The sequence below is a fragment of the Chenopodium quinoa genome, unplaced genomic scaffold (genome assembly GCF_001683475.1).
Source record: "Chenopodium quinoa cultivar QQ74 unplaced genomic scaffold, ASM168347v1, whole genome shotgun sequence".
Lineage (NCBI taxonomy): Eukaryota > Viridiplantae > Streptophyta > Magnoliopsida > Caryophyllales > Amaranthaceae > Chenopodium > Chenopodium quinoa.
Window position 1 is genome coordinate 2,962,155 of NW_018744693.1, and position 20,011 is coordinate 2,982,165.

Below are 20,011 nucleotides of genomic sequence, written 5' to 3' on the forward strand. Positions count from 1 at the left end.
TAGCAATATCATTAGACGTAAATTAAGAGCTGAACGGAACTGAACTGAATTTCAACGGAAGAGAACAGGCCCTTACATGGAAAATACTTCATAAGCATTACCTACAGCTTTATTGTTACGCTTGCGAGGTAATCCTATGGATCTTCGTTGTGCTTTTTGTCATTTGGATTTGGAGACTTCTTCACACTCGGGATTGTGCCTTTTCTCGGGGTTTATGGGAGAAACTGCCTTTAGATTGGTCTGTTGATTGACATCTCTTGGTCTCAATCTTTTGAGGATTGGTTCCCTGAGATAATTTCCCGGTTTATTAGGCTAAAGGCCTAGTTGAAGTTGGATTGTCTTTTTAGTTTGATGTGGGCTATTTGGCTTACTCGGAACAATCTACGACTTTAATCAACGGTTTATTCCCTGCAGACTGCTTGGGATTTGGCTTCTAGTTGGATGGCCCGGTGTTCTGTAGCCCGAGACTTCATTTAGGTTGATCTTCCTACTACTCCTCCTGGGTTCTCATGCTCTTTGCTTCCAATTGTTCTTTGAGGTATGGCTACTGATGGTTGGGATGTGATTTGATGATGCTTGGGATTCTAAGGACCATTCGGCTGGTAGGGGTTGGGTCTTCTTGGAGGCTGATTCTGGTCTTCCGGTAAGAGGGGGAGCTCAAGTGTGTGTGTGTGTCTACTTTTGTTTTTCATTCAGAGTTGTTGGCTTGTTTGTTCGCTTTACGTCATCGAAAGCAACGAGGTTATGCTTGAATTAGGTTGTTCACTAACTGCAGTCCTTTGTTGGATCCTCTCCTTCCTCTTACTTTGGTTGATATTGCTATTCTTTAGACTTATTAGGAGAATATGGAGCTTATTGCCTCTTTGGTGGTTTGTCACATTCAGAAGGTTCCTGGGAGAAGGTGGCTCAGGTTCATGTCTTGGCTACGGCAGCTAGGCAACGTGCTTGGTTTAGTTTTTAATGTCTGTGTTTTTCTTGTTTTTTACTTTATTGTTCTCTTGTCAAAGAAAAAAAAACCTTTATATTCAAATTAGTATTTTGTCATTTCCCTTTTTCTATTAGTATTCTTACCTTGTTTTATAATTTTATCCAACGATAGTGAATTTTTTTTTATGTGGCTTGGCATAATGCATGCAAAAATATGTCTAAAACCTTTCTTTAGACCCCCCCTTGAGTTACCACAAGTCCACACCCTTTGAGACCCCTACAACCCTACTCTTACTTTCCCTACAACCCTACTCTTACTTTTTCCTTTATTCTCGATATTAAGAGCTTGTGAACAGGGGCGGAGCCAAGGGTGCTGGTGGAGGCCCGACACCCCCGTGACCCAACTGGTGATATATGTAATGTATAGTCTCCCCCCAGAATAACTAATAAATAGCTAATATTTACCATATATTTCATGTTGTTAGTGATGACCCAGTTGGTTTGTTGGAGCTTTGCTTGGTTAGAGGAGGTCTCAAGTTCGATTTCCCCACTTTGGGCGTTTATTTATTTTTGGTTTTTTTTTTATTTTTTTTTATTGGGTTAACTTTATCGTTTCTTGGCCCCCATAGATTTTTATTCCTCCTTGTGAATTGTCAACTCCACCTTATTCACTAGGTGAAAAAAGTGCTTTGGCAGCGGTTCAAACCCGGTCTAAGGCACCGGTTTGAACCGCTGCCTATGTGGGGGGTGCCAAATACCCCCTTTTTAGCACCGGTTCAAAACCGGTGCCATAAATCCAATTAGGCACCGGTTAACCGGTGCCAAAATATTTATTTCATTGGTTTTGGCACCGGTTAACCGGTGCCAAAACTGCCCAATTTTTTTTTTTTTTTTTTTTTTTTGTTTTGTTTTGTTTTGTTTTTGTTCTTGTTCTTTGTTCACTTGAAAATTGGCAGAAAACTAATACAGCACCAATTTATAACATTAATTCATAATCAGTAATAACACACCAAATATAATTGAAATTCATAATCACCAAAATGTTACATAATACATTAATACATAATATAATTGAAATTTATAATCAGTAGTTTTACACTTGCCCAAAAAAAAACCAAATGGATTCGACGAACGAGCTCAGTAGCTGAATTGCAGAAGCAAAGTATCGGCCACCAATTTTCGACGAAGATAACTCACGAACTGAAAATTGAAAAAAAACAAAAACGATTATATTCAGATAATTATACCCAGAAAACACAAAATTATAAAAAATAAAATTGAAAAAAAAATACAAAATCCCCGAAAAAAAAACAACCCAGAAACTCAAAAAAAAAAAAAAATACACATACATGTAATAAAAAAAAATACCCAAAAAACACATGCATGTAATTAAAATTGATTAATCAACCCAAAATTAAACCCAGAAAAACGAGAACAAATCGAATTAAAATACAAAACCCATTAAATTCGGATAATTATACCCACAAAAATCGAATTAAAATCCAAAAATTGATTAAATAAACCCAGAAAAATCGATTAAAATCCAAAACGATTACTTAAACCCTAAATTCAATCCAACATAATCGATTAAAATCGAATTAAACTTATAAATTAAACCATAACCTTGTATAAATTATACCAAAAAAAAAACACATGCATGTAATTAAAAAAAAAAAACCCAAAAAAAACACATGCATGTAATTAAAATTGATTAATCAACCCAAAATTAAACCCAGAAAAAACGAGAACAAATCGAATTAAAATACAAAACCCATTAATTTGGATAATTATACCCACAAAAATCGAATTAAAATCCAAAAATCGATTAAATAAACCCAGAAAAATTGATTAAAATCCAAAATTGATTACTTTAAACCCTAAATTAAATCCAACAAAATCGATTAAAATCAAATTAAATCCTAACCTCGTATATTATACCCAGAAATTGTTGTTGATGTTGATGTCGGTGGGATTTGCGGCGGCCGTCAAACTTTGCGGTGGTGATGATGTGGTGGTGGCGGCTTTGCGGTGTTGTTGTTGTTGTTGTTGTTGTTGTTGTTGTTGCGGTGGTGTTGTTGTTGTTGTTGCGGAGATGCTCGAAGAGAAAGAGAAGAGATTGGGAATGAAGGAGATCTAGAGGAGAGAGAAGGGAGAGCAGAGGAGAAGGGAGAGCAGAGGAGAAAGAAGAGGTGGGGTTAGAGGAGAGAGAAGAGGCAGAGTGATTTAGGGTTATAAGTAATGTCCGGTTTTTTAAAAAAAAATATTTAAAGGCCCGGTTCACAAAGGCACCGGTTCAAACCGGTGGCCTTTATGATTTTGGCACCGGTTTGAAGTGAACCGGTGCCTTTTACTCTGGTTCAGCTTCCCACCAATTTTGTAGGCCATTTTTGGCACCGGTTTGGACTGAACCGGTGCCAATTAGGGGGTGCCTTTTTGATATTTTCTACTAGTGATTGGTTCTTAATTCTTCATTGAACATGCTATCTTTGGTCCCATCCAAAGAAACCACTCCATTCTAAACAAAGTTACTAATTATTTCAACTAATGTTTTCCAACTACATGGAAAAGAAATCAGCAAGAACAAAGCTTGCAATTTCATTTTAGTGAACTTGTTAATCAGTCACTGAGATGCTCATACACCAACTCTTCACATTTCAATTTCAAATTATTAACTATCTTGATTAACGGAAGTTTTCATTTGTTATGTGCAACTTCATTATTATTATTATTATTATTATTATTATTATTATTATTATTATTATTATTATATATATATATATATATATATATATAATTCACTTGGGTCATGTTAAATCCTTGCAATATAGCAAGTCTTCTATCATTGGTCTATAGATGGAGTAATTGGTTGATGTCACATTAACCATGGAGCTACCACTTGGATAAAAATGTCAAAAACCGACTCGACCAACCTAACCCAAAACCGATCCAGGAAAAATTCGACTCAGATTTCGACTAGTATGGACACTAGTGTAGTTACAAAATTTGATTCAGTCTAACAATCAAGATCAAAATCAAAATCGCAAAGGTAGTAAGATCTTATCAGGATTGGTCATAATCATACAGGATCAGGTAGGATTGTTCAAAATCCTACAGGATTGCGTGTCGAATGGGTCAAGATCAGACGATCCTACTTTTTCATTTGGATTATTGTTGGAGCATACAGGATCGTGTAGGATTGGTTAGAATCGTATAAGATCGAGTGGAATCATTTAGGATCGGATGCTTATACTTTTTACTTATTAAAATAAGCCTAAAGCAACCAATCTTTTCTCCAAGCCTAGAAAATGAGTACCTAACTACTTAAACTATACATTTTGACATTTTTATTTCTTGAAAGATGGGTATTTAGCTATGTAGCAACATTTTTATTGCCCCTTTTATCAATTTTGTAGTATCTTATAATTCTAGTATTTAATTTTACTGATTCAATCCTACCCCCTTTCACCGAACTTAGCTTAGGATATCCAAATTGACTCTAATACTAGAATATATAATAAGAAGATGTAATACTAGAATACATTATCGCGCAATCTTCTTATTAAGATATCCAGATTCACCACATCGATTTATCGTGGCAGATCAATCGCGCAATTTGGTTGGGTTGCAAGTCATGATCATTATTATTCATGTATTCGCTCATTCATGATGTAACTTATTCACTTCAAGATACAATAAGTATATCACAAACTATTGGCTGCGTCCGCCCGCACCCAATAGTTTGTGCGGCTATTCTCCATTTTTCTCAGTTTCACTTTTCTTCTATTTGAAAATCAGAATTGTGAACTTTTCTCTCTCCTCTTTCTTCTTTCTTCCATCAATTTGTGATTTAATTGGAGGCGATTTGCAATTTTGTACCACCAATTGTTACAATTTACGGTTTGTGGTCGGAGGTGGTGCTGCAATTGGGTGATTTTGGGGAGGAGCAGGAAGATCTAAGTCGAAGTGTTGAACCACCGTGAGTTCTAGACATTGAAGATCGACCACCGTGAGTTTTGGGTCAAGACAATCGACGATAACCGTGACATGGAAGACTGGTTGCAGGTGAAGAATGGTATGGTGGTATGGTGTTGAACGACGGACAGTTTGATAGTTGTGCGGTCGTTGTGCAGGTGTGGTGGTGGTGGGGGTTAAACTCGACTGATGAAAATGGTAAAAGAATTAATTAGAGAAGGAACATGATGAAGAAAGGAGGAGGCATGGAGTAATGAAGTATGTAGGCATGAAAATGAAATTGAGAGCACTCGTATCAGTGAGCATTTTTTTGCTCATGAGCAAAAATGGTAAGCAAATTTGGTAGATATGGTACTACATCAATGAGGAAAATGAAAAATGCTCATGAGCATTTCAGAAATTGCTCATAGGATGAGCAAATTTCATGATGAATAGTAATCTCGTGGGCCCCAACATTTATTCAAAATTGATGACCAAAAATGATAGAAATGTTACTAAATCAATGAGCAAAATAAAATATGCTCATGAGCAATTTAATTATTTTTTATCACTAGTGGGATAAAATTTCCTCACCAAAAATGCTCATGAGCAAATTGGTTGGGAAGAAAGAGAAAGTGGTTAGAGAGAGAATGAACAATTTTTTTTTGTTCACTATGTGAGTGCTCTGAAGGAAAGAGATCTAATCTTGATTATAGAAGAAGAGGAGTGTGGTATTGAGGAGAGAGAAAGAGTGAAAGGGGTCACGTGAAAAAGGAAAGGAGAGAGAAAGAGATGAATTACCATATAAGCTAATAAATATTCGATATCAAATATTAATAAAAAAAATGTACTTCCAAAAAAAGGACCCTATCAGCCAACAAGAGGAATATGTCAGCCAACAAAAAGTATAAATTAGCCAAAAGACGGGACATATCAGCCAACAAATGAAGCATATTAGCCAACAGAAGGATCAAATAAAAGCAACATGTAAGCCAACAAAAGAAATATACCAGCCAACAAAAGATGCATATCAGGCTATCAACCAATAAGAGGAGTATATCAGCTAACAAAAGATACTTAATAGCCAACAGAACATATCAGCTAACAAAAGTTTCATATCAGCCAACAAAAGGATGAAATCAACATGTAAGCCAACAAAGTGAACATATCAGCCAACAAAATGATACATGTAAGCCAACAATTAAAATATACATATCAACCAACAAAATAAATATATCAGCCAAGTAAAAAAACATATAAGCCAAATGATGTTTGATATCAGCCAATAAAAGGAACCTATCAAAAATTAAAAAAAATGAAATATACCAATTAACAAAAAGAATATATTAGCCAATACAAAAATCATATCAGCCAACAAATGAAACATATCAGCTAACACATGAAACATATAAGCCAACAAGTAAAACATATCAGCCAAATCAGCCGCACGGAAATTTGTGTGCGGACATCCGCACGCAATACGCTCTCTAAGTATATTTGTACCTAGTGTGGTTTAAAACTATTTTGATATCTTCAAATGTAATTTTCTTCCTATGCTCCAAATTAATTGATACATATCTTTAATTATCAATATATATATATATAAAATTATAAAAAATAAATATTTTGAAAATCCACCATTGAAATAACCTAACAACATAATCCTACATGATAATTTTGTTTTATAATCTACTCCTATAATAAATAAAAAAAATTAGTCAAAAATAGATATTTTAAATCACAATGCGTCAACTAATTTAAAACGTGTACCATAGTATTAAGTCTTGTTCAGTTTATCTTAAACAAAATAATATTTAGTATAAATAATTTGAATTTAACAAAAATGAGATGAAATGAAGAGTATTACCTTAAAAAAAAAAAAAAAAAAAAAAAAAAAGGGTTGTAATAGAAGTTTCCTCATACCTCTGTGTTGCGGTGTTACAAGCGGTTTGAATTATAAAACCTGATTCGCACCTATATATTAGGATTCATTTTGCCTAAAATCCTCTGTTTTCCCCTAACCCATTTCTGATCATCCTTTTGCTTCGCTGCTTAGGGTTTCATTTTCCCCTTTTCAAGTCATCTTTATCTTTCTATCCAATTCTGAGGTAATTCATTAATTCCCTTGATTTTTTTTTTTTGTGATTCTATTTCATATTAAGTGATTTATTCTGATTGTTGATGTTGATTTTAGCATAGGATCTCTCGTAGTTAAAGCGTTTTGTTGATTTTGATGTTGCCAACTCTGATGATATTATCTTCGTGGGATTTTGATTGTTGAGTGTTTAATTGTTTAAATTTTTGGATTGTTTGAATTTTGTTTACGTAATTGGGTTATCTGTTGTTTGATTTTGTTCATGCTTTTCGTCTTCCTACGACTTAACTTGTTATCGAATGAATTCGAATTTTTTATATGTTCTTTTCGCTTTCGGGTGCAAATGAAGTTTCGAGATTTTGCTGGAGATTTTGTGATACAAATTATTTGTTTGATATTATTGTTGTTTGCTTTTATTTTGTTGTGATGTAGTAATTTGTGATTAAGCTTTGGTTAATGAAAATTGGTGTTTTACTTTTGGGTTGAAGTTGCATAATCTGTGGGAGGCATTGGGTTGATGGATGCATCTCTGCCATGTTATCTTGTAAAGTATTAGATAAAGGAGGTATCTTTTTTATGTTAGATTTGCTCTTTCATAGATGATAGATCCATCCTTTTGAAGAAAAATAATAATTCCATCTGCCTTAGGATTAGTTGCCTTAATAGTTTTATAAAGTTAGGAAATCAGCAACACATTTCCTACTATGTAAGTGAATTATTATTAGATTTTCAATTATCACCTCATTTACCCAACTTAAATAGAAGGTTGAATAGGAGATCAAGAGTTCTATTGTATTGGGCACTATATTTTTATGATGAACTCATGGAAGCTCTTTGTCGGGCATTTGGTATGAGTTGGGGATTAGGATTAAGGATAAAGTTAAACGTTTGGTCAAGGATATGGATTTTTTCATGGGGACTTCATTTAATCCATATTCTTTGTTTGGTATGAGATGGGATTAAAATGGGATGTTCAGCAAATGTATTGAATTTCCTTCATCATTTTGGGTACAATTTTTAACCCGATTCCTCCCTAGGTATATAATTGGTGGGATATAGGGCTTTAGTTTTTTTATTCCTCATCTTATCCCCGACATTACAATTCAAACATGGGATATGGGTGATTAGAGATAGTAAATCCTTTTTTTTTTTACTTCTTATATCTCCTTCTAAATGTTGAGAATAGAATATGAGTAGAAAAGCTTTAGTATTTCATTGATCAAGATTGCTTTTATATAGGTTACTTGAACTAACAAGATACATAACTCAGTAATAAAGTATAAGGGATAATTGTAAGGTTCTTCATAGAAGATAAGAGCTAAGCTAATAACTATATTTAACTAAATATTTACGTAACATCCTAGTCTAGCCTAGGCTACATTCAGAACCGAATACCCTTCAACTATGAGAGGGTGGGACAACATGACAATTGAATCTAGATGGAGAGAGTAATAATTTTACCAAGGTTTCGTAAGCACCGGCTGTATGGCATCCGAAGATATATTGAAAATCTGAAGGTATATTAACTAGTCTCAAGTGTTTACTGTTGTATTACTAAAGGTGAAGGCGTGTGTGGACGTGATGTACTCATGTCTGTAAATATTTTAAAGCCTTTCTAATAGGTGAAACGTGAAAGATGTTTACACCTAGTGTGTATTCCTTTCCAGCGGGATTTTATGCTCTATTGTCCTTTAGCTTGATATGTCAAGTTTTTTGATTACTGACGATAAATTTACTTGCCTATCTTTGTGGGATTGCTTCAATACAGAAGATATACCTTCCCCATTGGATTAAGGGATGGAAGTTTTAGAAAATGTTCTAGACTTGGGATTTTTATTCCTTTTGGAAACATTATGGATTAATTATCCAGAAAACAGTGATAAAGTAATGACAATTGCTGTCGAGAAAGGAGGGGAGTGATATAGTGCTCCTCAAATAGAGTGGGAATTAATGTTGTGCTGAATATGAGGTATTATTGTGTTTGATTAATATCTCGTGTTCTTGACTTCATGATGCTACCTTTATTTGGTGCGTGGATTAATCTTTGGAGCATGTTTAAGTTATTGTTAGAGCTAGGCATTTAGGGTTAGGATAATGCCACATTAATCATTCTGCTGTACTCTATCAAATATGAAGTACTCCCTCCGTCCCCCATTGATAGTCACTTCTGCTAGAAAATCACGGGAATTAATAAACATAAGTAAGAAGTAGCAAAAGTACATTGAAAAAGTAAATTTACGTTGGATATGAAAAAAAGTAGAGAGAGAAAGTAATTAAAGTACATGGGAAAGTTAAATTTGCAAAATATTTTTGCAAATGAGAGAATTTTGGTAAAAAAATAATATTAATGGTACTTGAAAAAAGCAAATGTGACTAACATTTTGGGTCACCAAAAATGGCAAAAGTGACTATCAATGGGGGATGAAGGGAGTATTATTTAGAATTAGAATAATGCCACATCGAGTAACAATGTATTTATAGCATTATTAGCATCATCTAGTGGCTGGAAGAATCATTTGTCCTTTTATGTGCTGATGCTGCTTTTGGACAATGAAATCATTTAATGAATTGATATCGAGACCTGAGTCATTGTTTCAAAATTAAACTCTGTATCTATGGGTTCAGACTTAGGATGTCATGATCTTTGGTTTACTTGCCTTACAGATAACCCTTGTAGATTTATTGATGGTGTTGATCACATTACACAGGTAGACATTATGATTATACTTACAAGCAAAGTTACCCCAGTTGCAAGCAGTTCCACATTATTGTGTGTTTGCATCTTAGATTGATCAATGATCATTACACAGTGTGGACTTTGTGATCACAACTTACAAACTACTGTCGTAGTTGAATCAAAAGTAGGCTGTAGAAATACCTCTTCGATTGCCATATACTTGAAAATCTCTTGATATGGATATTGTGTTGAAGTCGTCGAATGAAAGGGATTATTGGTATTTGTAATAGTTAACTAACCCATGCCCTTATTTTGCCTGTTTACATATTGCAACACTATTTCTAGTAAATAATGAGGCTCTTTTAATCAATTATATGAATATTGATAATCCGTCCTTGTAATCAGATCTAATGGTGCTGCTATAGATCTTTATGTCGTAATCCACCAAAGGGATTGTGGTTCCTAGTTTGGTGAGGACCATAGTCACCATACTGCTGTAATGCTGTGAATATTTATTTTGTGATATCTAGTATCTTAAATTGCTGCTTAGACAATTTTGTACTTTGTATCTTATTATAAATGAAATTTTGGTAGTAAACTTCGACCTTTTTCTTTTAAGGAGCTGTTGGCAAAAGAAATATGGACGGAAGGGGAGGCAGGAATAGTTTCTTTGACCCCTTTGCTGGCTTTGGTGGGTTTGGTGGTATGGGAGGTCATCCGAGTATGCTGTCAAGTGGGTTTGGTGGTATGGGAGGTCATCAGAGTATGCTGTCAAGTGTTTTTGGAGGAAGAGATCCATTTGATGACCCTTTCTTCACTCGTCCATTTGGAAGCCCATTTGGAAGCATGTTCGAGACTGGCTTGTTTGGTGGTAATGGTAATCCTTTCACTGGTACACATCCAGCTGGGTTTATACAACAGCAAGAGCCTCAGCCAAATAAACGAAGGGGGCCTGTGATTGAGGAGTTGAATTCAGATGATGAGCATGGTGAAGAAGATGGTGCTAAGAAAACAGAAGACAATCACCGCAGGAAGCATTCGAGATTGGCCAGTGAGCGTTATATAGAAATTTCTGATGATGAAACAGATGGTGAAGTAGATTTCTGCTTTTGTATTTTCATTTATCTCCTCTTTTTTTTTTTTTTTTTTTTTTTTTTTTTTTTTTTTTTTGTTGTGTGTGTGTGTGTGTGTGTGTGTTATGACTTGACTTTTAATTTTATCTTGTGTTGCAGATGGAAAAAATAAGCACATTCAGCCCAGAAACGAGGTTAACAACAGGATGAACTACTTGCAGCCTCCATCTCAGTCTCAATGCTACACCTTCCAGAGCTCTACTGTATCATATGGTGGTGCAAATGGAGCATATTATACTAAATCTTCTACCAAAAGGGCCGGGAGTGATGGGGTGAGTACCTGTCTTTTAATTGGGACTCCAAAAGCATGCTACATGTTGTGCATTGATGTGTGTGACTCATTAATTGTTTTTTTTTACTCTTGTCAATATTCTGGTGTATGCTTTACAGGTTATGTTTGAAGAATTTAAAGAAGCTGACAGCACAACTGGTCAAGCAAATCACAGGATCTCAAGGGGACTCCATAACAAGGTTTTTTTTTTCCGGTTATCTTGGAAAATATATTTTACTATCCTTGGAAGAGTACAAGTTGGATGTCAGTTTTTGGATATTAAACCTTGTATATTTTATGTTTCCTGTATAGGGGCATACTCTCGCAAGGAAGCTTAATTCTGATGGTAGAGTGGACACAAGGCAGACACTGCATAACCTTAATGAAGGTTTGTTCTACATATGCCATGAGGTAAATTTATACATAAGTGGGAGTAGACGATCACTAACAAATTCTTCAAAATGTATATTGGTTACAGATGAGCTCGATGGCTTTGAAAATGCCTGGGAGGGAAGTTCTGGAAGGCATTTGACTGGTGGTAGGCTGAGGTTGGATGGAGGTAAGAGCACTGGAAGTTTATCTCAGTGATTATAAAGTGTGTGTTACTGTGTTTTAGTGCTTTGTGGAGGTAGCAAGTTGTTTTGTAAAAAGAAAAGGTATAAATTTCTTGTTTGGGCCTGTATTATGTTGAAGGATCTCTGTGCATGTTGGGTGGAGCCAAGACACTTGAGGCTCTAATTTTTTTAATAAACATGATGAAAATTAAAATGGTTCTACTTCTAGTTTTCTACTTTCTATTTTCTATATGTGCCCAGATCTCTTAAAGGTTTTTAACTTGTTTATTGCTTGTGCTTCACGTTCCCTCCCTGAGAACCACTTCTGGATATTGTGAGGCTATTTTTCATGGTTTTGAAATGTATATCGAGACTTTTTTTTCCAGTTGATGTTGTCCTTGGAGTCTTCTTGCTTTCTGTTTGACACTTCGGCTAATATGACCATAACACAGAACTGTAATAAATTAATAATTATGTTATTACTGACTGTAAATGCTTAGAATAAGCAGTTCCTCTTATTAGGTACTTCTGACTTTGTGGGAACTCCTTTAACTGTTTTTTTTTTTTTTCCTTATATGATCTATAGGTAACTCAGAAGCTGGTAGCTCTGGACAAGCATACAGGCAAGGCTGGGCACTTCCTTCTTCTCAGCATCAAGGAAACCACTCTAGTGTACCCATTGGGAATAATGCAGCGGCTCATATGCAGCAGACAGGGAGAAGGGCAACAGATCGTGGGTTGAATGGGAGAATGAGGGGTTAAGTGACTTGCAAGCTGCATCGGATGGCATATGTAAACCTTAGGATCTTCTCTACAATGCACCTATATATGTCATAGTACTTTAGTAGTCTCTAAACAATCTTACTATACTATCTATTAGGCATGCAAGCGTATCTATCCTGGCTGTTTTGAGAGTTCTGAGTATAGCCTATAACTTTGCCTTTCTAATGTGATGCTTTTGTTGTATGAAACGTCCTGGTTGGGCAATGTATTGGGAAGCACATTTTTATTGTGCGGATTTTAAGTATTAAATCGTGATCCATGTATTGAGTTAGTTCCACACATAGTACATCATTTCCTATGGCATTCAAAATTCACATGTTAACGATTTTTAGTATCTTATTAAGTGTCTTTATCTGGGAGATGATTTATGGTTGACAGAGCTCTTGTACTACCTCCGAATTTTTGTATGTGCAACTTTGGAACTATTTATCTTACAAATGATATTCTAAAGTTGCACATTAAAATAATTGAAGTTGGTACAAAATTTGATCGAGGGTGCTTTGTAATCTTGAACAAGATTTTGATTGAAATCCTAGTGTTAAAAGGATCTATAGTTAATGCTAATGGTTGGTACTAGTGACAATGTAATTGTTATAAGAGGGAACAATTTTGAGGAGATTTACAACGTAGATGAAATCAAGTGGGGCATAGAAGAGTCCGAGACAACATATTTGAGGTTTTTCTATTCCAATTGGGTTTAAGAAATTTTCTCATAAAAATCCGTCTTAAATTTCTTTATACTCGTATTGTGTTTTTGTTTTGACAAAAATGTAGTGAACAATTTCTTCTATTAGTACGATTTGCCTCTCTTGTAGTTGTTCATCCATACAATAGCTTTATAAAATTTGAAGGATAGGCTCATTCTTAAGGATGATGAGCGTTTTTCCTAGTGCTCAAACTTGATTGTTTTAGACAAGCAGCCTAGGAGTTTAGGAAGAGATATCACAAGCGAACTCATCCATAACTAAATTCGTTAGCCACTAGTTGTTGCCTCTAAATTAGACGATTCATTGGGACATCACTTGAATTCTTTATTTATGAAAGTGTTAACTATTAGCTTATTAGTTTCTGGATTAAAACATTCGTCTCATTTTACTTGCCTCGTTAAATTTGAAATAACATTTTAGTTCTCTATTAATTGCAACATTTTGACTTTTACGCTTGTCAATGCATAATTTTAGTCTTTTATATCTCTAATTATAGATAAGTAAATATAATAAGTTTGATATTGCGAAATTATTTATTAAGAACAAATTTATAAAAATTTATATGATTATATTTTTCACAACATTAATGTCAAAAAAAAAAAAAAAAAAAAGTGGCCGTCAAATAGAATAATGTTTTTATTAGACCATTGGTACATAACATGAATATGTTTTTATCTGCCAGAAATTATATTATGTACTGTCTTAAAAATCAAGAAATACATTTCTGATTTTCTGAGTTCGAGTTTCTACTTTCTACACAAGATAATAATTTCAAAACCCACCAACATCATCATCTTCATCTACGTTTGGAACTCCAGAAATCTGACCAATTGACGAAAATGGCAGCCATTAGAATGACCACAAACATCCTCCTCAACAGCGTTTCTAAATCAGCGTTTCGGGCTATTTCTAAGGAACGCGCTGCCTTAGCGTTTCTCAGAACCTCCCCTTACACCGCTTCTCGAAACATCTCCAATGGCGGTTTCCGGTGTGCTGCGTCGTCGGAGTACGGCGGTGCTCGGAAGAAAGCGTCGGCGCGTCTTTCTCAGGTCCAGCAGCTTCTTGTTGAAGCTGAAGAACGTGCTTCTTGCGCCGATAATGAGCCCCCTCCTGCCAAAATCTCTCTTGGTAATCCTCTTGCTTTGTTTTTTTGCAATTTAATGTTTGAGAATTAGGTTTTTTATTGTTGAATTGAAATGGGAAACAATCGAATTGTCGTAGTTTGTGATTGTTAGTTTAGCAAGAATTATTTGTCAGGAATATGAACTTAGGGTTCTTGAATTGATAGTATGTGATTGATTAGTTTAGCGTGAATTTTTGTTAGGAAATATAAACATTGGGTTTTTAATTGAAAGTGTGCTTGGTTAAATTAGCATGAATTTTTTTATGGAAATATGAACTTAGGGTTCTTTAATTGATACTTCGTAGTATGTGATTGATTAGTTTAGCTTGAATTTTTGTTTGGAAATGTGAACTTAGGGTTCTTTTATTGATACTATATTACTATGTAGTATGTGATTGATTAGTTTAGCTTGAATTTTTGTTTGGAAATTTGAACTTAGGGTTATTCAATTGGTTTTGGGTAATAGTGGAGACCAATGCAGTTATTTGTAAATGAAGATAGGTGTTGAACTGTTGATTGTTTTTCTAGTTATAATGTAAGTGATGTATCTTTTGTATAGCTCTATTGAAGCTGTAATGATTAATTACTTCATTGTATAGACTGGTTTTTTGTTCTGAGACCCCACTTATGGGATTAAGGCTTTGATTGATTGAGTGTCGGCTTTTGTGTTTCTGAAGCATCCATGTAGTATTGCTATATTTCGGGGAATTCATAATGTTGGTTACCTTTGAGGATTTTGTGCACAATGGTTTTGAAGAATTTGGACCTTTGGCTTATAAACTATTCCGTAGTTCTTCTAGGGCATTTGAAATGAAATCTTGCTTTTTAAAGGATTGATAACAAATCTACTTATGAGTATTATGATCCCATGCTATCTTAGTTTTAAAGGGCGAAAGGCGCACCAAGGCACAAAAAGTCCTTGGAGCCAAGGCGCAAAGCAAAGGCACGCGCCTTTTGTAGGTTAGGCGCACTTTATTCATATAGATTAGAAATAATACTTTCTATTAAATAAGTGTAAAAATGAAATTATGAGAAAAGGTGAAAGGGCCATGTGATCAATAAAAAGGGTTCTTCAAATCGAATTATAGGATATGGGATTTCTCTCTCCACTTGAATTGAAGAAAACCTGCCCATAACAAAGTCTCATGGTATACTTTAGGAAAAATAAACTTACACGATAGCTATTGATGCTTTAAAACATAAAGCGCACAATAAGGCGTAAGAAGCAACCTAGAAAAAAGCGCAAAGGCGCGCACCTTTAGTAGGTCTTTGAGCCTCAAAGAGCTAAGACGTCAACTCTGGAGCCTCACTGTGCCTTACACCTAAGGTGTGCTTTTTAAAACTAATCATACTATTTTTGTATTTTATGTCTTTTTTTCAAAGTTGTCGACCCAAATTTTTTTATTAAGAAAAACTTCTTTTAAGGCCAATTTTGAATACCGATTTAGTGTACATGGGAGCTCAAATTGGTTAGATAAGGGTCCACATTATGCTGATGCAACTTGATTGTTGCTACATTGTAAGTTGTAACTAAGCATAGACTTTATAATCTATCTTGTAATCTGTCCAAAATCTCTATTCTCTAATGTATTTTCGAAACTTCATGCCTTTACTTAAACTTGTTATCAGTTCCTTAACTGACATTCTATTCAAAATTGTGGGCTTATTATTGAATATCTTTGTATCTTTCGAGTAGTTATGCTGCTGCTAAAGTTTTGTTATAGGCCATGAATTTTTTGACCTGTGGACTAGTGCAGCCATTGGTCATTGTAAATAAACGCTTGATGTTTCTTGAGTAGACTACAAGTTTTACTTGTGATTCCATTTTGCTTACTTGTTTAATCCTTTTTGCAATCTCTTTGCCCAATTTCAAGTACCTATTCGGTGGAAATGAGAGCATGTTCTCTATAATTGGGGAAATAAATAGTCCATTTTATGTCTCCTACCAGATTGTCCTTAATTTCCGTCTTAGTTTTGAAAAGCGTGCCGAGGCGCAAGGCATGGTGAGGTGTGAGGCGTGAGAGCTGGCGGCCTGGCGCCTTGGCTGGCGCAAAGACCTACAAAAGGCACACACTTATGCGCTTTTTTCTAGGTTGCTTACTTCCTTTTTGCACCTTATGTTTTAAGTAGTCAATGGCTAATTTGTTAGTTTGCCATGTGACTTTGCAACTGTTAGGTTTACTTTAATTCTAGAGGAGAGAGAAACCCCAAGTCCCCATTTCCATTTGAAGAACCCTAGTTATTGATTACATAACCCTTCACCATTTTTCTCAATTCCTTTTTTAGGCTTGCTTAATGGAAACTATTATATAAATATATTTTTTTTTTATTATATATATAGTGTGCCTCACCTACAAAAGGCATGCACCTTTGCCCTGCGCCTAGGCTTCAAGGACTTGTGCGCTTTGGGGCATCTTGCTCCCTTTAACTTTAAGATTTCCAAGTGTATTTTCTTGAAGTTCATGCCTTTTCATAAATTTCCTTTCAATTCCTGAAATGCTATTTTATTCTTAATCATAGGGTGATTGTTGATCGTCCTTTCAATTTTTAAGTTACTGCTGCAAAACTTTAGATAATGGCAGTGAGGCATTTGAGGAAAGGAGCTCTTCAATAACATACTCTGTATTAGTTTGTCCTTTTGCAGTTATCATTGATCTAGTTGATCTTAACATAAACTGATGTACAGTCGGCTAGTTTGTGTCATCTATTTTTATAATGAGGCAGTATTAGTACATAAATTGATGTACAGTTGTCTGATTTGTATCATTGTGTGTCTGTAGAGCACGTGACTATGAATTTTGCAAGAAGTGGAGGGCCTGGAGGTCAAAATGTTAACAAAGGTTTGTTAAGTCCCTATTTGTATTTAGTAGTGAGGTTTTGAGATACTTTCATAGTTCATTGTTTAACTTCTTAATGCAGTAAACACTAAGGTAGACATGCGCTTCAATGTGAAAAAGGCAACTTGGCTGAGTGAAAGAATCAGAGAGAAGATTATGCAACTGGTTTGGTTCTTGCCTCCTTGTTATTTGTATTCTTTGTTCTCCTGATTAATTTCTTGAACCTATTTTTTTAGAGTAATAATAAGTCTTTTCTGTCTTGTGTTCATATATTGAAAGATTAGTGTCATTGTTTGGATACCTTATAGCTGTAGTAGGGCCTTTGTAATTTTGTATTCAATGCAAGCCTCCGCTTTGAACATGACTGTTAACTACAAGGATGAATGAATATTTTACTAGTTAGTAATAATGAACTGGCAATGGAGAAATAAGAGAAAAAAGCCCCTGGGTTCCAACTTTTTGGTTTTAATTAGAGAATGGAGTTTGTTACTCCGTATAATATAAGTATCTGGCAACACTTGACAACAGTTGTTTTTTATTTTGTGTCTCATATTTCTGGATGAGCAGGAGAAGAACCGGATCAACAAAGACGGAGAGATTGTGATTTCTTCCACCAAGACTCGGACACAACAGTAAATTCCTTGTTGCATATTTTGAATTCAGCTTTTCCATTGCATTCATATCTAAATATTGTTTATTCTTTATCTGTATATCAGGGGTAACATTGAAGACGCCCTATCAAAACTACAGGTACTTAAATCTGCATTTCTTCTTTATTCTTGTTAAATATTTTAATTGATTTTTTTTTGCTTTTCCTCTTCTGTTATTCTTCTTCTATGTTCTTGTTTAAGGGTTCATTGTGAAGTACTCACATGTCCTAGTTGGGTTGAAAAAGCTACAAATAATACAGCTGAAGTAATTTTATCCTTCATGCACACAAATGTTCATTTATTGGTGGCCACCAATTGGATTTTAATGGTGAAGTTGTGTTGCCCATCGTGTTTTAGCTTCATTTTCACAAATATATTTCATCTGTCAAATTCTCTTCACTCACTTTTTGATTTGCTCAGAAGATATTTGTGTGTACTTAATCTTATCTTATATGCTTGTTTTAACTTACTGAACCCAGGCAATTATTGATGCTGCTGCGTATGTCCCTCCAGCACCTACAGAAGCACAAAAGAAGAAAATAGCTCAATTGTATGATTCCTTTTATATCCTCATTTTGAACTCTTAACCATTCCAACTTGCTATTCTTTGTTCACTTCTATAATTTCTACGATGTCTCTTTATCATATCCATTGACATCAAGTTTTCTTGTTTATGGCTGAAGGTCTGCCAAGTCAGAGCAGAAACGATTGCAGAACAAAAAAGTCTTGTCACAGAAGAAGTCCCTCCGTCAAAGTAAAGGTAGCTGGGACTAAAACAGTGAGCTGGGATCCCACTTTGTCTTCGTGAATTAAAGATGCCTTAGCTAGATCATTAAGATTACTTCCACCTCTGTCGGTATCTGGTCGGAAAAAAAAAGGAGTTGCCTCTTAGGGTATGATTAGAGGAGCTCGGTAAACTTTCTCTTCGTTGTGAATACGTTAGGTAAGAGGTTGGTATTTGGTTGTTAACGGTTTCACGTAACATCCAACTGTCTATTTTCTGAATTAGATGCTGTGAAACATACAGAATTCGACGATCTTTTGACTAAATCACCAGTTCCTTCTCATCTCATCTCATCTTTGATAACGGAATCTGTCGGTTCGTTAAGTATTGCTTTTGGTGAGTTGGTGATATTGACAATTTGTATATGTGAAGGAATTTTTCAATGAATTTATACTTGTACTTTGATATATAGGTGCCGGCTTTCTTATGCACTCTAATTTTATTGCTGTGATTGTGCACCTACCACACTTTTGTACGAGTAGTATTCCAAAAGAACAAAAAATACTCAACCATATTTTATCTATATTGATTGCTTTGATAAAAGGGTGATGTTACATAACATTAAAAGTCCCTTTTAATTTGGAAAAAGTAGTATTCTGTCATTTGATGCAACTCGCATAGTTTCATTAATCCGTTAATTATTTAGAATAAGAACAATTTATGTCATGAAAAGAAAAAGAACATTATATAATGTGAAAGAAAAAGTAATAAGAACATTATCTATTTCGAATAAAGAATAATATCATTGGTTTGGATTATTTGTCTTACTCCGTTTTAATGAAGTTTTTTTCACTTTTTGTTTTGGGTTGATCTTGAATGTTTTGATATATGGACTCATAGTAAGTGGTTAAATTTTTTTGGATGGCTAGAATTATGAGGGGTATTTTTTTTTTTTTTTTTTTTTTTTTTTTTTTTTTTTTTTTTACAGAACATTCACTTATCTTTTAAAATATGTGGAGGATACATTAAAATGTTAGAATTAATTTATAAACACGCAATTTTAAAATAAGGGTACAATGTGTGATCAAATAAATTTTATACCTGTTTTCAAAAAATAAAAATAAAAATAAATAAATAAATAAAATTATACCACGTTAGTATATATATACAAATTTCAAACTTTTTGTTACACTTTTCGTCAGTCTCGCTACCTCTTTAGTTGCCGCCCCCTACTTGCTCATTCGCAATTACTACCACTTCTACCCCGGCCAAGCAACCAAAGCCGGGGACCTAGGTGAGAATAGTGAAAGAAAGAGAAGAAGCGGGGTAGAGTAATTGGAAAACTCATTAGGCTCATGCCCTGAAGATTGCAGGTTCGAATCCTGCCCCCGCCTAAGAACTCTTTTTTCATTTTAGGTATAGATGGTACTGGACAAGCTCTTAGGGAATATCAAAATTTAGGGTTTATTAAAAATTAAAAAAAAAAATGAAGTCTTAGATCTTAGAGGTTACAAATTTGAATATTTCTCTTCTCCAATTGTATTTACACTTGTAATTCGTAATGCATTACGGAGTATTA

The 20,011-nt window shown here is 34.6% G+C and overlaps 2 protein-coding genes and 1 long non-coding RNA gene across 3 annotated transcripts; 2 read left to right on the plus strand and 1 right to left on the minus strand.

The window, feature by feature from the left end:
• Window positions 1-1,919: 1,919 nt before the first annotated feature.
• LOC110702390 lies at window positions 1,920-3,060 on the minus strand. Its single transcript, XR_002507457.1, has 2 exons — window positions 2,852-3,060; window positions 1,920-2,127 (listed from the first exon to the last, which is right to left on the minus strand). It is a non-coding gene; the product is annotated as an uncharacterized LOC110702390 (long non-coding RNA).
• A 3,729-nt stretch (window positions 3,061-6,789) lies between these two features.
• On the plus strand, window positions 6,790-12,677 carry LOC110702593. The gene is made up of 7 exons (XM_021880327.1): window positions 6,790-6,986; window positions 10,270-10,740; window positions 10,883-11,055; window positions 11,174-11,254; window positions 11,367-11,442; window positions 11,533-11,613; window positions 12,195-12,677. The coding sequence occupies exons 2-7, from the start codon at window positions 10,290-10,292 to the stop codon at window positions 12,368-12,370; spliced, it is 1,038 nt and encodes a 345-aa protein (XP_021736019.1). The 5' UTR covers window positions 6,790-6,986; window positions 10,270-10,289; the 3' UTR covers window positions 12,371-12,677.
• A 1,091-nt stretch (window positions 12,678-13,768) lies between these two features.
• Window positions 13,769-18,901, plus strand: LOC110702594 (peptidyl-tRNA hydrolase ICT1, mitochondrial-like). The gene is made up of 7 exons (XM_021880328.1): window positions 13,769-14,226; window positions 17,002-17,061; window positions 17,141-17,223; window positions 17,626-17,690; window positions 17,775-17,808; window positions 18,188-18,258; window positions 18,392-18,901. Exons 1-7 carry the CDS (start codon window positions 13,938-13,940, stop codon window positions 18,480-18,482), a joined length of 693 nt encoding a protein of 230 aa, XP_021736020.1. The 5' UTR covers window positions 13,769-13,937; the 3' UTR covers window positions 18,483-18,901.
• Window positions 18,902-20,011: the final 1,110 nt, after the last annotated feature.